Consider the following 17,521-nt stretch of genomic DNA (forward strand, 5'->3'; position numbering starts at 1 on the left):
CCAGGAAACGGAAATCAGCTACCCTCTCCACACATTTTCCCCCAATGGTTAGTGGTGTAATGTCCGTTTTATTCCTCCTGTAATCTACTATGAGTTCTTTTGTCTTTGAGTTGTTGAGGAGCAGATTGTTCTCCCTGCACCACTGCAACAGCCGCTCCACCTCTCCCCTGTAGGCGGACTCGTCGCCTCCTGAGATGAGCCCCACCACTGTGGTGTCATCAGCAAACTTGATGATGGTGTTGCTGTGGTGGGCAGAGGTGCAGTCGTATGTGTACAGACAATAGAGCAGGGGGCTCAGCACACAGCCCTGTGGAGAGCCAGTACTAAGGCTGAGGGCAGTGGATGTATGTTTTCCCACCCTAAAATGTCACAAAATAAAGTTTACTATTTAGTTACTTAAAAAATATATATTTTAAAGTTTTTTTTATTTTTATTTTCTGTATCTGACAGTTTTGCAGCTGATGGAACGAGACGCGAACCTTCCAGAAACTTCAATTTTGTCTAATCAGTTGGTAATAAAGAACAGCGAGTACACGAGGATGATTGACAGCGCTAAGCCCCTCCTCCTGGCTCTGAAAAGTATTCACCCCCATTTGTTTTAAATTGTGAACTACGAAAACCAGATATAAACATAGAACCGATCCACCAGTGGGTCGGCCACAGTGGCGACCCCAAGAGAAGGGCGGCAGGGGGCCATGGCCCCTCTTTAAAAATGTTACCAGGTCATAGAAAGGCTGACAGGATCAACTTCAATTAAGACATAAAAGGGAAAACCTATAAATAAATCAAATTGATGAAATTAAAAATTTTAAAAATGTGACATTTTTATTTTTGACTTGTTAAAATTCATTGGCCTGGTCTGGCCACCTGCTCGGTTAAGGTCAGAGGTCATGCAACATGACGTTTGGATGTTTTTCTCAGTGTGTGAATACTTTATCCAGATGCTGCGTTTGACTTCGACCCGACAGAAACAGGCTCAGAAACAAGAGTCACAAAGAAACTTTATATAGTTTTCAAGTATTCAAAACTGTTAAATAAGTACAAGATGTGTTCACATGATTTACATATTGGACAATATCTGCCTGCTTTAGTTCTGCTAGCGCTCGGCAACGCTCCGCCCTCCGCCTCAGGCCGCTGGAAGCTGGCGGCCGCACCTGGAAGAGTTTACAGTGAAAGAGGAGGGAGACGGCTGATTGGCCGACGGGGGCGGGACAAGACGCTGATTGGCTGCTGGTGATGTGAACGGTAACACAGAAACGGGTCGACGTTCCCAGCTGATCCTGCTCAGACAGACAGAGGAGGAATGGGGTGACAACCAATCAGGGATCAGGGATCTCTGAGCTGACCTCAGAGGAGGAAGAGGAGGAGGAGGAAGTCTTCCTCAGAGAAGCTGAAAACAACTTCCTGTAAACAAACAAACACTTCCTGCCGCCGTCTTCCTGCGACTCTGGACAGGAAGTCTGAGTAGCACCACAGAAGAAGAGAGACAGGCTGTAGTGTCAGCGACGCCGAGAATCATGGGAAACTGGGAGAGGAGCGGGAAAACTCAGCTGAGGGGAGAGGTCAGAGGTCAGAGGTCCTTCTGTACATCAGCTTCAGGTCGGAACGTCAGCCCAGCCGGATTCTGCTGCCAAGTTCTGGTTCCAGTTCTGCTGTGATGTGAGGAGGAAGAGGAGGCCTGTGCTTTAATTCTGAAAGGCTGCAGAGCTGAGCAGCTTTCCTGCAGGGAATACCATCAGATTCCAGGTCAGGGAACCGGGCCGGAACCTGATTCCCAATCTGGGATTAAAAATCTGGAATACCATTGGGAAATCAGAACCACAAGCAGAACCGGGTCGAGTTTATCCTGGTCAGGTCCAAATGTTCATTGATTCAAACCAGGAATCCACATTTACCGTTCCAGAGTTTCCAAACTCACAATTCCAGGATTTGTTTTAGAATCACTTCAGAATCCAGAAACTTTTCTGGAAACAGATTTGTAATGAAGCAGATCCAGAGGGAACCGGATCCGTTCCGAAATAAACATTTCAACTTGGAAGTAAATAAGAAGCAGATAGGAGGAAGGATTTGGGAATGAGAGTTTGGAAAAGCCTGAGGTGCTTTCTGATCCAAACTGCATGTCAGGATATTGGATCTGAACTTCAACAATCAGTTTAAAAAATGAAAACTGAAACCCAGATTCCTGATCTGTTTGGAAAATGATCCGGAATAATGTCTGGAAAAATGAAGATGGATACGCCGTTTCCGTTTTTATTTGGAAAATCGAATTTTTCCAGGCTGAAGCAGTTTAAATCCATTCTGCTCCTCTTAAAGGGACAGCGCAGCTTTCTGGGAAGCTGACTCCATATTGGTTTTTTTATATTAGCTTATTGTGACGTTTTCCTGAAGATCCGGATGGTTTTTTATGACTGAATTCCAGAAATCAGGAAAAATCAGCAGCTGTTTGGACTCAGCCCGACCTAAAGCTGTGATTCATTCAGGAACATGATTGGCTGTGGGGCCCTGGCTGCTGATCGGCGGACGCCCAGCAGAACCGGCAGCAGAACCGGAAGCGGACCTGGCGGCGGAGCGGCTCTAATGCCTCTGGATAAACGGCTCTGAGCGCGGACACTGAGCAAAAACCTGCCTGGAGACAGAAGCCATGATCTGTACACTTTCTACACGTCCATGATGAAACAACAAGTGCATTCTCTTAAAGGAACAGTACAACTCAAAACAAAGCCCGTTTCCACTGGAGACTCGGCCGGATCCTGGACCGGATCCGGTCCGACTGGAAGTTCAGCGGAGAGCAGAGCTTTGCCGCAGGTCAACAGCACCCGGGTCCGCTCCGTGGTGATTCGAGTTCCACGTCACTTCCTGTCCATCATCAGCGGCGGCAGCGGTATTTACAGAAGCTTCAGGCGTTGAGCCGCAGAGACTGATCCTCCCTCCTCCTGGAGGAGATATCGATGTCGATGGAGTCTTTCCCCACGATCAGCCGCAGACGCTTCGCCGGAGGAAGTGGAATGAAGTCGTCCTCGAAGTCATTGTGGAAGTAGTCGTCTTCCTCCTCCTCCTCCTCCTCCTCCTCCTCTTCCTCCTCCTCATCATCATCATCGTCGTCGTCATCCTCGTCAGAGGAAGGGTCGGCCAGGACCTTCTGGGTGCGATGGACGCCGCCGGCCGCATCCCCGTTGGCCTGGAGCCGCCGGGCGTCGTCCTCCTTCCTCAGCTGGATCTTCAGCTTGGTGGCGTTGCCATGGACAACGGGCGCGAAGCCGTTGTTGAGCTTGGCGATGTAGGAGCCGGCCTTGTCCTTGTCGTGCTCCTTGCTGAACTTGATGCTGATCTTGCTAGAGGAGGTGGGGCTGAGTGTGGAGGAGGCCACGGCGTCGGTGCCGTCAGCCGTCTTGCTGCTGCTGCTGTCCCTCCGCCGGCGGAGCGTCAGCTTGGGAATGCCGCCGCTGTTCTCCAGGATTAGCTGCGCGTCGTAGCGCGTGATGCGCCGCTTCTTCTTGGCCTTGTCTTGTGAGCGGCAGCCGCTCTTGCTCTTATCGCGGCGGAGGGATTTGCCGCCGTTGGCCACGCCGTTGTAGTCCCGGTGTCTGTCGGCGAAGCTCAGCAACACGTTCCCGCCATCACGCCCCGCAGCAAACGGCTCACAGTCGGAGCCTTCGCATTTGATGGTCCGCTCAGTCCGGAGCCGGGACGGCCGCTTCCGGCCCGAACACGAGCTCCTCCGGCCGTAGCCGCCTAGCACCGGCGGCTGCGACAGGCCGCCGCCGTGCTGCAGGTACTCGTCCATGTCCGCCGGCTCCGTTTTGATGACCACGCCGCCCGGTACCGGACTGAGCCCGTCCATGGCGCCGGGCTCCAGCTTGGCGCCCGGTGTGGGCTCCGGGGCCTTCAGGGTCCGCATGGACCTGCGAGTCCTGTAGGCGGAGCCGCGGCCTCCGTCGGGAAGGCCACCGTTCTCCTTGGAGGCGTGTCGGGTCAGGCAGCCCCTCGGGCCAAGCGGTGCCACCTCCGGACCGTCCTTTTCCTTCTTCACGGTGACGATGCTCTTACACGGCAGCACCTTGGAGTCCCTGAGGCCCAGCGGGACGGCGTCTGCGCGGGCCGCCGCCACCCGCCTGCGGCTGCGCAGCCGCACCTTGCTGGGAGGCTTGGACTGGGAGCGAAGTCTCTTTGGTTCCCTGCTGCTGTTTCCTGGAGCCGGTTTGGAACATGAGGTAGAGACGGCTCGGGACACAGTCTGTCTGCTCGGGGTCCGGGTCCGGTACTTCAGGCCCGGCGATGAAGACGATGAAGATGAAGTTCTGGTTCTGGCAGCTGCAGGGAAACAGAGACATAGGAAATAAAAGCTATATAAAAGATTATTTTTTATTTAGTTTTTACATTATTTTAAGATATATTACTGTGCATTAGATAGAAATACATTTAAAATGTATATTAAAAATAACATTAAACAATCACTCAACTTTATTTATACCACTATTGTTACAGTGAAGTACTTTATATAGTTTTATTACATAAAAAGAAATTAAAAAGTAAAACAAATATTAAAAATAAAGCTTAGAAAAGATTATATTTTCTATGAAAATTTTTAAAATACGGTGAATTGCAAAAAAATATCAAATATAAAAATAATTTAATATCACAAAACGTATTACAATAAAGTTAAATTCTTAGGAAATTCATAAAAACATTCAAACATATATTAAAATATCTTTCAAATACCACATGTAAAAGAAATAAAAACTAATAAAAATATAACAATACATGCATACAATTAACTAATTAAAGATGCAAAAATTAAATTAAAATTATATATAAATATTTCATAAATATACAATGAAAACTAGGAAGCAGATAATACAAATATAAAAAATGTACATAAAATTACAAATATAAAATTTAACAATAAAGAAAAAATATGAAACATAATAAATGCTAAAGACAACAAAATCAACTAGAAAATTTCGGAAGAAATTTAGCCGGGGCCTGCCGAGGCGCGCCCGTCGGGCATGGGCCCGGCGTCGTCGCGCCACAAATCGGCGTCGACGCCAAAGAACGCCGCGACGTAAGCAGTGGCACGCGGAGAACCGCAAGAACGTTAAGCGAGGCGGACGTGCACCGTTCGGTACGATTTAAAATGTTGTCAAGGCTTTTATTTTGGAAGTTTTGTTAAACTTCATTTCAAAGGGCCAAACTAATACCACGTGTAACAGTGCTTTGGATGAAAAAGTCAAATAAAGCCAAAAAGAGCAATTACGTCATGTAAAATTATTCAAGGCTTTTATTTTGAAATTTTCAGAATGCTTCATTTCAAAGGGCCAAACTAATACCACGTGTAACAGTGCTTTGGATGAAAAAGTCAAATAAAGCCAAAAAGAGCAATTACCTGATGTAAAAATATTCAAGGCTTTTATTTTGAAATTATTATTATGCTCCATTTTAAAGTTCCAAACTAATCCCATGTGTAACAGTGCTTTGGATGAAAAAGTCATATAAAGCCAAAAACAGCAATTACCTGATGTAAAAATATTCAAGGCTTTTATTTTGAAATTATTATTATTCTCCATTTTAAAGTTCCAAAGTAATCCCATGTGTAACAGTGCTTTGGATGAAAACGTCAAATAAATCCAAAAACAGCAATTACCTGATGTAAAAATATTCAAGGCTTTTATTTTGAAATTATTATTCTCCATTTTAAAGTTCCAAACTAATCCCATGTGTAACATTGCTTTGGATGAAAAAGTCATATACGGCCAAAAAGAGCAATTACGTCATGTAAAATATTCAAGGCTTTTATTTTGAAATTTTCGTTATGCTTAATTTTAAAGTTCCAAACTAATCCCATGTGTAACAGTTACTGAGTTAAATCAGTTATATACAGCCCATAGCAGCAGGTAGTTCTAAAGGCCAGTTCTCAGTCCTGATCTGTTTCAACTGAGGATAGATAGAACTACAGTGATGCGTATTCGTAGTCCTAACCAGCAGCCAATAGCCTCTTGAGTTCCGTTGCTATGGTAAATAATGGTCTCAGCAGGTGTGAGCTGTGAGCTCTGAGCTCTCAAACACACAAGTGTGTTTGAGCAAACACACTTTACTGAAAAAAAGCATTGGAAACAAATCCTTCTTGTTCGGGAACCGTAATACATATTCGAAAAGCGTTTTAAGCGTATGACAGTTCAATGTGTCTTCTGCGATAGTCCCGAGATTCATATCTGTACCTCACTCAGAGCATTTACAGTGATGAGAGAAAGAAATGTTGTGGCCAGATATGAACCGAGATGGGCTGTCACTCTAATTTGAAGAAAAATGAGAAACTTTGGGTCGCTTAGAGGCAAATTGTGGACAAACCGTAACTGGTATCGACGAGCCGTCTTCACTTTCGAAGAGATCACAGACGTATCTACAAAATGAAATTTGAATGGCATTTCTAGGTGAATTTGTGACGACACAGCAAATCCTCAAAAATAGGGTATTTCTAGGATTTTTCCCATTGAGTTATAATGGGGTTTTTTTCGTAGTTTTTTGCGAATTATGTCGCCACGTTAAGCCCAAATCCCACCAGAAGTAATAGCTCCAATGGCGTGAATTTTCTGCACATTTTGATACCTCATTTGTAGGTGTGCACCAAGCGGTATGAGCCGCATTAACGGTTACGGAAGAAAAATAAAGAACTAGAAAATTTCGGAAGAAATTTAGCCGGGGCCTGCCAAGGCGCGCCCGTCGGGCATGGGCCCGGCGTCGTCACGCCACAAATCGGCGTCGACGCTAAAGAATGCCGCGACGTAATCAGTGGCACGCGGAGAACCGCAAGAACGTTAAGCGAGGCGGACGTGCACCGTTCGGTACGATTTAAAATGTTGTCGAGGCTTTTATTTTGGAAGTTTCAGTATGCTTCATTTCAAAGGGCCAAACTAATACCACGTGTAACAGTGCTTTGGATGAAAAAGTCAAATAAAGCCAAAAAGAGCAATTACGTCATGTAAAATTATTCAAGGCTTTTATTTTGAAATTTTCATTATGCTTAATTTTAAAGTTCCAAACTAATCCCATGTGTAACAGTGCTTTGGATGAAAAAGTCACATAAAGCCAAAAACAGCAATTACCTGATGTAAAAATATTCAAGGCTTTTATTTTGAAATTATTATTATGCTCCATTTTAAAGTTCCGAACTAATCCCATGTGTAACATTGCTTTGGATGAAAAAGTCATATACGACCAAAAAGAGCAATTACGTCATGTAAAATATTCAAGGCTTTTATTTTGAAATTTTCAGTATGCTTAATTTTAAAGTTCCAAAATAATCCCATGTGTAACAGTTACTGAGTTAAATCAGTTATATACAGCCCATAGCAGCGGGTAGTTCTAAAGGCCAGTTCTCAGTCCTGATCTGTTTCAACTGAGGATAGATAGAACTACAATGATGCGTATTTGTAGTCCAAATCAGCAGCCAACAGCCTCTTGAGTTCCGTTGCCATGGTAAATAATGGTCTCAGCAGGTGTGAGCTGTGAGTCATACATGCTCAAACACACAATTGTGTGTTTGAGCCAACACGGTTTACTGAAAAAAAGCATTGGAAACAAATCCTTCTTGTTCGGGAACCGTAATACATATTCAAAAAGCGTTTCGAGCGTATGAGAGGCCTATGTGTCTTCTGCGATAGTCCCGAGATTCATATCTGTACCTCACTCAGAGCATTTACAGTGATGAGAGAAAGAAATGTTGTGCCCAGATCTGAAATTCTATTCAAATACATGGGAGAGAGCCTCAGACAGCCTCAGAAAATCCTGTCGCATGACTTTGCTCTGAAGCACCGTGACAGAAAACCGTACGGTCTAGATAAATTTCGAAAACATTTTACCGGAGCAGACAGGCGTATCAATGTCAGGACCGATTTTGATACAAATCGTGCGATATTTGTGGGCGTGATGGCGATTTCAAAAATGATTTGGGCTGAAAAAGTTGTCTTCATCTCTCACTCTAAGCAGCCAGAGACGCACTCTAACTTTAGGAAAAATGAGAAACTTTGGGTCGCTTAGAGGCAAATTGTGGACAAACCGTAACTGGTATCGACGAGCCGTCTTCACTTTCGAAGAGATCACAGACGTATCTACAAAATGAAATTTGAATGGCATTTGTAGGTGAATTTGTGACGACACAGAAAATCCTCAAAAATAGGGTATTTCTAGGATTTTTCCCATTGACTTATAATGGGGTTTTTTTCGTAGTTTTTTGCGAATTATGTCGCCACGTTAAGCCCAAATCCCACCAGAAGTAATAGCTGGAATGGCGTGAATTTTCTGCAGGTTTTGATACCTCATTTGTAGGTGTGCACCAAGCGGTATGAGCCGCATTAACGGTTACGGAAGAAAAATAAAGAAGAACTAGAAAATTTCGGAAGAAATTTAGCCGGGGCCTGCCAAGGCGCGCCCGTCGGGCATGGTCCCGGCGTCGTCGCGCCACAAATCGGCGTCGACGCCAAAGGACGCCGCGACGTGATCAGTGGCACGCGGAGAACCGCAAGAACGTTAAGCGAGGCGGACGTGCACCGTTCGGTACGATTTAAAATGTTGTCAAGGCTTTTATTTTGGAAGTTTTGTTAACCTTCATTTCAAAGGGCCAAACTAATCCCATGCGTAATAGTCCTTGGGTTAAAATAGTTATATAATGCTCAAAACACAAGTAGCTGATGTAAAAATATTCAAGGCTTTTATTTTGAAATTTTCAGTATGCTTCATTTCAAAGGGCCAAACTAATACCACGTGTAACAGTGCTTTGGATGAAAAAGTCAAATAAAGCCAAAAAGAGCAATTACGTCATGTAAAATTATTCAAGGCTTTTATTTTGAAATTTTCAGAATGCTTCATTTCAAAGGGCCAAACTAATACCACGTGTAACAGTGCTTTGGATGAAAAAGTCAAATAAAGCCAAAAAGAGCAATTACCTGATGTAAAAATATTCAAGGCTTTTATTTTGAAATTATTATTATGCTCCATTTTAAAGTTCCAAACTAATCCCATGTGTAACAGTGCTTTGGATGAAAAAGTCATATAAAGCCAAAAACAGCAATTACCTGATGTAAAAATATTCAAGGCTTTTATTTTGAAATTTTCAGTATGCTTCATTTCAAAGTTCCAAAGTAATCCCATGTGTAACAGTGCTTTGGATGAAAACGTCAAATAAAGCCAAAAACAGCAATTACCTGATGTAAAAATATTCAAGGCTTTTATTTTGAAATTATTATTATGCTCCATTTTAAAGTTCCGAACTAATCCCATGTGTAACATTGCTTTGGATGAAAAAGTCATATACGGCCAAAAAGAGCAATTACTTCATGTAAAATATTCAAGGCTTTTATTTTGAAATTTTCAGTATGCTTCATTTTAAAGTTCTGAACTAATACCACGTGTAAGAGTGCTTTGGATGAAAAAGTCAAATAAAGCCAAAAAGAGCAATTACGTCATGTAAAAATATTCAAGGCTTTTATTTTGAAACTTTTGTTAAGCTTCATTTCAAAGGGCCAAACTAATACCACGTGTAACAGTGCTTTGGATGAAAAAGTCATACAAAGCCAAAAACAGCAATTGCATGATGTAAAAATATTCAAGGCTTTTATTTTGAAATTTTCAGTATGCTCCATTTTAAAGTTCCGAACGAATCCCATGTGTAACAGTGCTTTGGATAAAAAAGTCACATAAAGCCAAAAAGCGCAATTACCTGATGTAAAAATATGCAAGGCTTTTATTTTGAAATTATTATTATGCTCCATTTTAAAGTTCCGAACTAATCCCATGTGTAACAGTGCTTTGGATGAAAAAGTCACATAAAGCCAAAAAGCGCAATTACCTGATGTAAAAATATTCAAGGCTTTTATTTTGAAATTATTATTATGCTCCATTTTAAAGTTCCGAACAAATCCCATGTGTAACAGTGCTTTGGATGAAAAAGTCATATACGGCCAAAAAGAGCAATTACATGACGTAAAAATATTCAAGGCTTTTATTTTGAAATTTTCAGTATGCTTCATTTCAGAGGGCCAAACTATTCCATTGTGTAACAGTGCTTTGGATAAAAAAGTCACATAAAGCCAAAAAGCGCAATTACCTGATGTAAAAATATTCAAGGCTTTTATTTTGAAATTATTATTATGCTCCATTTTAAAGTTCCGAACTAATCCCATGTGTAACATTGCTTTGGATGAAAAAGTCATATACGGCCAATAAGAGCAATTACGTCATGTAAAATATTCAAGGCTTTTATTTTGAAATTATTATTATGCTCCATTTTAAAGTTCCAAACTAATCCCATGTGTAACATTGCTTTGGATGAAAAAGTCATATACGGCCAAAAAGAGCAATTACGTCATGTAAAATATTCAAGGCTTTTATTTTGAAATTTTCAGTATGCTTAATTTTAAAGTTCCAAACTAATCCCATGTGTAACAGTTACTGAGTTCAATCAGTTATATACAGCCCATAGCAGCAGGTAGTTCTAAAGGCCAGTTCTCAGTCCTGATCTGTTTCAACTGAGGATAGATAGAACTACAGCGATGCGTATCTGTAGTCCAAATCAGCAGCCAATAGCCTCTTGAGTTCCGTTGCTATGGTAAATAATGGTCTCAGCAGGTGTGAGCTCTGAGCGCTGAGCTCTCAAACACACAAGTGTGTTTGAGCAAACACATTTTACTGACAAAAAAGCATTGGAAACAAATCCTTCTTGTTCGGGAACCGTAATACATATTCGAAAAGCGTTTGCAGCGTATGACAGTTCAATGTGTCTTCTGCGATAGTCCCGAGATTCATATCTGTACCTCACTCAGAGCATTTACAGCGATGAGAGAAAGAAATGTTGTGCCCAGATCTTAAATTCTATTCAAATACATGGGAGAGAGCCTCAGACAGCCTCAGAAAATCCTGTCGCATGACTTTGCTCTGAAGCACCGTGACAGAAAACCGTACGGTCTAGATAAATTTCGAAAACATTTTACCGGAGCAGACAGGCGTATCAATGTCAGGACCGATTTTGATACTAATCGTGCGATATTTGTGGGCGTGATGGCGATTTCAAAAATGATTTGGGTTGAAAAAGTTGTCTTCATCTCTCACTCTAAGCAGCCAGAAACGCACTCTAACTTGAGCAAAAATGAGAAACTTTGGGTCGCTTAGAGGCAAATTGTGGACAAACCGTAACTGGTATCGACGAGCCGTCTTCACTTTCGAAGAGATCACAGACGTATCTACAAAATGAAATTTGAATGGCATTTCTAGGTGAATTTGTGACGACACAGCAAATCCTCAAAAATAGGGTATTTCTAGGATTTTTCCCATTGAGTTATAATGGGGTTTTTTTCGCAGTTTTTTGCGAATTATGTCGCCACGTTAAGCCCAAATCCCACCAAAAATAATAGCTCCAATGGCGTGAATTTTCTGCACGTTTTGATACCTCATTTGTAGGTGTGCACCCAGCGGTACGAGCCGCATTAACGGTTACGGAAGAAAAATAAAGAATTATAATAATATTAAAGAGACGCTTGTTGGGTGTAGAGTAATAGGTTCCTGCCATTGCTTTGCATGGCAGGCCCCAATAAAGAAACACTTTCTCCGACAATAACAATAGGTTCCTGCCATTGCTTTGCATGGCAGGCCCCAATAAATCTAAGAACTGATGTAACTCCTCCCGTCTGCAGATTCCAATCAATATTGTGATATTATTGATCCGTGGTGAGTGGCGGCCTTACATTGATGTGTTTTTGGCATTTCCTGAGAGTCGACGTCGGTGTGGGATCCCACAGAGTGGCTGTCCGAGCTCCTGTTCCCTTCTCCGAGTTTCTTCAGCCGGTTGAGCCGCTTGTCCGTCTCCCGCAGCCCGTACTTGCTGTTGATGACCGGAACCTCCGCCGGCAGCCCGGCTTTGGATTTGAAAGCACCGGTTCCCCGTCTGAACAGAACCCGGAACAGAAAGACGGTCAGCTCAAACTGTGACTGAAAATCATGAAGTTTAGGATTTAACCAGAATGTGTTTCTGTTCTGACTGCAGCCAGAACTTCAGAGGAGTTTTTAATCCAGGCCGTGTTTTAAGGTCCAGAAGGTGCTGCTCACCTTTCACACGTATAACATTCACAAAACTCATTGCTTTCCCCAAAGAAGCCGTCTCCATAGTAACAGGAGATCTCCTCCCCGGGCTCGATGTCCCTCAGGACCTTGACGCAGGCCGTGTCTCGGCCCGTCGACACAAACTGCAAACACAGAACCCATCAGGACCGCTTCCAACGGCCCGGCAGCCAATCAGGAGCGGCCAGCAGCCTACCTTACAGTTCGGCCGGCAGTCTGAGGAAGAGGAGCAGAGGAGGAAGAGGAGCAGAAGTTAGAGGGAGCAGCAGCAGCGAGGAGTTCGGGGGAGGAGGCTGGGCTTACCATGGTTGATGAAGGCGGCCGGGCCGAGCCACAGCTGGGCGCAGTTCTTCCTGGTGGAGTACATGACGCTGAAGTCGTTCTCTCCGTGGCGCAGCAGCATGTTCTCCTCGCTCTCCGACAGCTCGGCGATGCAGCCCACCAGGAACTCGATCTTATCGTTCCTCTTCCTACGAGACAGCAACAGAGGAGAGGCTCATCAACCAGGCCTCCGTTAGCGCCTCACGGAGACGGGCCGGCCTCACGGAGACGGGCCGGCCGCACGGAGACGGGCCGGCCTCACGGAGACGGGCCGGCCTCACGGAGACGGGCCGGCCTCACGGAGACGGGCCGGCCGCACGGAGACGGGCCGGCCGCACGGAGACGGGCCGGCCTCACGGCAACAGAACAATTTTTCCTTACAGCGCTGCAACAATTTACTGACCAAGGCCGCAATGACCCATCCATACAGCAACAGAGCGATTCATCAAAGCAGCAGCGTCATGGAAACGGCTGCAGTTTGACAAACCAAAAATAACCTTCAGAAGAACCAGTGGATCCCGTCCAGATCCAGTCCGGGTCCCCAGAAGAAGTAGCAGCAGGATGAGCTCACCATTCCTTCGTAGCCACGATTTTGGCTCCGTTCTGCTCCGATGAATAGCGATTACAGGGCAGAATCTCGAAGCCGCTGTCTGCCGTGAATATCCGCAGGTAGACGAACACCTGGAGGGAGCAGAGAGTTAGAGCCGGGAGGAAGAGGCCACGCGTGGAGCGAGAGGCGGAGCGAGAGGCGGAGCGCTGCGGCGGCGTTTACGTGCTGCTTGAAGAGCTTCTCCTGAGCCTTGGACTTGTGCAGGAACAGGTTCCGGCACCAGTCTCCCGTCGTCAGCGCCTTGTAGGCCCTCTCCATGTTGTCGTGTTTCTTAAAGCGCTCGATGATTTCCTTCAGCTCCTCCTGCCGTCCTTTGATTGGTCGGAATCTGGTAGGAAGAGTTTCAAAAGAGAGACGGAGATTTTAAAAAAACTTATAGTTTCATCTGAAATATTATGGTAATAAAAATAATAAATATATTAAAAATTCAAACCAATAAAAATCTAACAATAACGAGATAAAGATATTAAAATATGTAGAATATAAAAAATAGCAAATTACATAAAATATATGAACAAAAAATTACATTAAAAATTTTAATATAAAAATAGGAATATTAGAAAGAAAAAAAATTACAAATAAGAAATATTGATAAATTAAATTTTTTGAAATATAAGGATATTAAAACACATACTAAAGAATGTTAAATATCAAAAGTAAAAGAATTTAAAATGACAACCAATCTAAAATATATATATATAATAATTACAAATAAACAAAAAAAATACAAAAATAAATGAGGCACAAAATGATATATAAAATATTTTATAAATATAGAATAAAAATAGGAAGCAGAAAATACAAGTAATAAAAAGGATTGAAAAAATAAGATTCAAGCAGTTATGAAGAAAAAATTAAATATATCGTAAAAGTTAAAGACGATAAAATGGGTAAATGGACCTGGTGTTCATCTTGTGTGTCTGGAAGCCCAGGTAGGGGTCCAGGATGAGGCTGGTGGTCAGGTCATCGTTCTCACACAGCTCCTTGGCGGTCATCCCTGACGACGGCACGTAGCGCCGCTCCGCCTCCAGGCTGGCGCCATTACACCCTGCAGGAACCACAGAGCTGCGTTAGCCTCCGGATCGTACAGCCGGCGGCGCGCCCGGCTGCGCTCTGAACTCACTGCGGCTGCATCTGCGGCTGCGTGGGTGGCTCCTGCTGTGGCGCAGCGATGTCCGCTGCGGTTGCTGGGAGCGAGTCTGGCTCACCGGTTGATCGCTGCTGGTCAACTTGTTCCCGTGGCGTCTGCCATTTAATACCATGTTCTTGGATTCGCCCAGCCACTTCATGCCCACAAGCCCCCTGCTCCAGTTTCATTTAGTCGCTCAGATGAAGGTGCTCGAGTGGGGAAGACCGGCCTGGTTAGAAACCTACAAACAGAGCAGAAAACAGGTGAAAAACCAACAATCTGATTGGATGAGCAGTGAACAAACCTTCCCCAGGGAGAAAAACATATCAACCTTCTGCAACATTATTTACTCTTTACTGAATTATAATTTGAAAAAGATTTTTTTTCCATTTCTTGTAAATGAACATTTCCAAATATGTAAAAAAGTTACATTTGCTGACAAATTTATCAAGTGAAATATTCCAGGCTTCATGTTGGTTTGAAATGGCCCCACTGCGCCTCCTAGCGGTAACTCCAAATACTGCAGCCTCCCAGCAGAACTCAGTCCTCTGAAGTTGCTCCTTCAAATGAGCCCTGAGGGACTCCACCTGGAGGTCTCCGGCTCCAAGCCATCAGCAGCAGCAGAAGAACTGGTCAGAATGGTGAATGACTTACTGCTACTGCCCAAACTCCCCCCTGGACGAGGAATACGGACCCGATCGTACATGATCCATCACACTGCCTGCCAGTGTGATGGATCATAACACTGACATAACACTGACATGGGGCAGCAAACTGGGACCGGGTCCTGAATTGTTCCATCAGAACCAGCGGGAAGTTCTGCAGCAGAAACTTGGCTGGATCAGAGCAACATGGCCCAGCCTGGTCACCGGTTCTCCATGCATTTCAGTTAACAACAAACAAAGCAGCTTAATCAGAACAATAACTACACAAACAAAACAGCAGCTAATAGTCTGCCCTCATTTCATTTATTTTTATAGCTCTTTCACCTTGATATGCTTCAGAAATATCCTTAGACATGATTTGTCAGATTTCTGATTCTACACATGCTCAGCTTTGGGAAAAATTGCTCTATGATTTCATCCATTGGGTTATTTGAACGTTCAAACAAACCTGGAATTATGTATTCATGTTCATACAGTCATGTTCAATGACAATGAAAACTATTTTAGTGTATATTGATGCCAGGTGAAAATGTTGACATTTTCCATGGTCACAATGTTATGATAATTTTACGTGGTCTCGCAGCGCCCCTCAGTGGTAACCTCAAGCACTGCAGCAGCTGTCAGGTGAACGGTCCTTTTTACTGTACTTTACCATTTGAATCCCGATTTTCAAGATTTCAATGGCCGAATACTCAAAATTTTAGTATTTCAATCACGTATAAGGTAGAATTGTTGTTTAATCGGTCATCTAACCATTGAGTGCTTCGTGTTATTAGCTGTCAGGGCTAACGTTAGCACCAAACAAACAGCATTCCGATCAGGATAATGAGGCTGTGGGAACCCGGAAGGCCACGCCGACGGCTGAGGCCGACTATGTTGACATGCTGCGCTGGTTTCGAACCAGCAACCGTCAGAATCACAACCAAAAATGTAACCCTGGGGCAGGCTAAGCCGGGCCGGCGTGACAGCACAACACAGTCGCTACAATCCCATAAACAGCCCCATAATTCCCCGCTGAGCATCCCGGCTGCTCACCAAACCCACCCCGGTCCAGTCTGGGGACACCGGTTTAAAGAACCGTGGTAACCGCACTCTGCTAGCTACAACCTCAGCAGGATGCTAAGCGAGCTTAACCGAAGAAGATCTCGGTTAAGTTTTATTGTTTATTTCCAAACAATAAAGGGATACATATTTGATCCAGACTGGAAGCTGGGCTCTTCTGGGTGTTCGGAACCGAACAAAAACTGAGCTATGTCCCGGCGGAGCTCGACTGTTTCCGGACACCGACACTCACTGCTTTAGCTCCGGCTGCTCCGTTAGCGTTAGCTCTGCTGGCTAATTTTCTCCCTGCCAGGAAGGTTAACGGCAGCCTGAAGCCGAGAGGATCGAGCCTCCAGCGGTCGCAAGAGGCTGCGAGAGTCCCGGAACGATTATCCCTCACGAGAGCTTTCCACACGTTTAAATGCCCACGACACGAACAATACTCACAATATTACGGATTGAGAAACAAAACAGCGGTCCTGATCCAGATCCGTTACGAGACCCAGGAGGAAATATCACAGCAAACACATTATTGTTGTTTTTCTCTGGAAATTAACATTAAAATTCAAGATGGCGGCCTGGCACAGGCGAGAGGGAGCCGCATCACAGCCATCCGACAGAAAATAGATCCCTGAAATACGCCAGCAGTTCCGTCGGATCCACGCCGAAACGAGACACTGCGCGTGAATAGGCCCGAGTAAAACACGGGGAGTGGACACCGTGGAACACTTTTTCTCTTATCTGTCATATTGAAGGAAATTTAAATATGTTTAATTATGTTTCTATGTCCTGTCGGATGCACACACAAAAGTAGTGCTGCATAAACAAACATCTTTACGCACCAGAGTTCAGAGATGGTGAGTGTTCGGTTCCGACAGGAGAACCGCAGGCGAACCAGACCAGAACAAACGAAGTTCGGTCCAAAAACATTTATAGAGTTTCATATCTGCTTCGCGCTCACTTCCGCTGATAAGGGGACGCTTCGGGTCGGTACAGGAGCATTTCCTCCAGCAAGCCGCTAATCTGTTAATATTATTTGATTTCTAAAAAGTCATTATTTGATTTGGATCATTTTAATGCAATCTTATTAGTTGCCCGCACTTCAGTGTATTTCTTGCAACTTAATTTATTTCATATTGCTACTACTTTATCTTATTTTGTTGAACTATTTCTATTTGATTGATTATTACGTTCATATATATATATAGCTAACTTTAACCGCATTTTGTACTGGTATTTAATTTCATCACAGCAACTTCAGCAACATGTTTATTTCCTATTTGAAATACATTTTTATTTTATTTTTAAATTGTTAAGATTTTTTTTATTTCAACTACTTTACTATTGTGTCCTTCTTTTAGTTTATCAGCTTAAATTTAATTATTCATAGCGTATTTTAAATTTAGTTATTGTGATACTATACTGTATATATGATACTGGATTGGAAATACACTAACACTCAGGACAAACTGAAAATGTTGTTAATAATTTAGATTTATTTACACTTCGTTTAAAATTTAATAATGTCAAACTTCATAACAATCTTAGGAGAGCCTGCTAACACTGTAATTTTAAATGTGGGCAGAGTTGAGAAGGAAAAAATATCCTAATAGAATGATTTATTATGAAGTTAAGTCAGAGCCAGACTGA

General features: G+C 43.6%; 1 protein-coding gene across 3 annotated transcripts; it reads right to left on the reverse strand.

Moving 5' to 3' along the window:
- Positions 1 to 983: 983 nt before the first annotated feature.
- On the reverse strand, positions 984 to 17,110 carry kmt5b (lysine methyltransferase 5B). Of its 3 annotated transcripts, none has more exons than XM_023332750.1 (10): positions 16,714 to 17,110; positions 14,160 to 14,406; positions 13,937 to 14,084; positions 13,199 to 13,364; positions 12,998 to 13,107; positions 12,409 to 12,575; positions 12,302 to 12,321; positions 12,094 to 12,230; positions 11,733 to 11,932; positions 984 to 4,311 (listed from the first exon to the last, which is right to left on the reverse strand). In XM_023332750.1, exons 2-10 carry the CDS (start codon positions 14,323 to 14,325, stop codon positions 2,897 to 2,899), a joined length of 2,529 nt encoding a protein of 842 aa, XP_023188518.1. In that variant the 5' UTR covers positions 14,326 to 14,406; positions 16,714 to 17,110; the 3' UTR covers positions 984 to 2,896. The 3 variants fall into 3 exon arrangements, with proteins under 3 accessions (XP_023188518.1, XP_023188517.1, XP_023188519.1); XM_023332749.1 differs by lacking the exon at positions 16,714 to 17,110 and adding an exon at positions 16,319 to 16,499; XM_023332751.1 differs by lacking the exon at positions 16,714 to 17,110 and adding an exon at positions 16,125 to 16,275.
- Positions 17,111 to 17,521: the final 411 nt, after the last annotated feature.

The sequence above is a fragment of the Xiphophorus maculatus genome, chromosome 4 (genome assembly GCF_002775205.1).
Source record: "Xiphophorus maculatus strain JP 163 A chromosome 4, X_maculatus-5.0-male, whole genome shotgun sequence".
In the NCBI taxonomy this organism is placed as follows: domain Eukaryota; kingdom Metazoa; phylum Chordata; class Actinopteri; order Cyprinodontiformes; family Poeciliidae; genus Xiphophorus; species Xiphophorus maculatus.

Bases quoted from the DNA above. Each gene is read 5' to 3' on its own strand.
- kmt5b (XM_023332750.1), bottom strand. From the start codon at position 14,325: ATGAAGTGGCTGGGCGAATCCAAGAACATGGTATTAAATGGCAGACGC. The intron at 14,085-14,159 runs GTGAGTTCAGAG...TGGTTCCTGCAG, and splicing joins CAGCCGCAGATGCAGCCGCA to GGTGTAATGGCGCCAGCCTG. The intron at 12,231-12,301 runs GTAGGCTGCTGG...CTGTGTTTGCAG, and splicing joins ACTGCCGGCCGAACTGTAAG to TTTGTGTCGACGGGCCGAGA.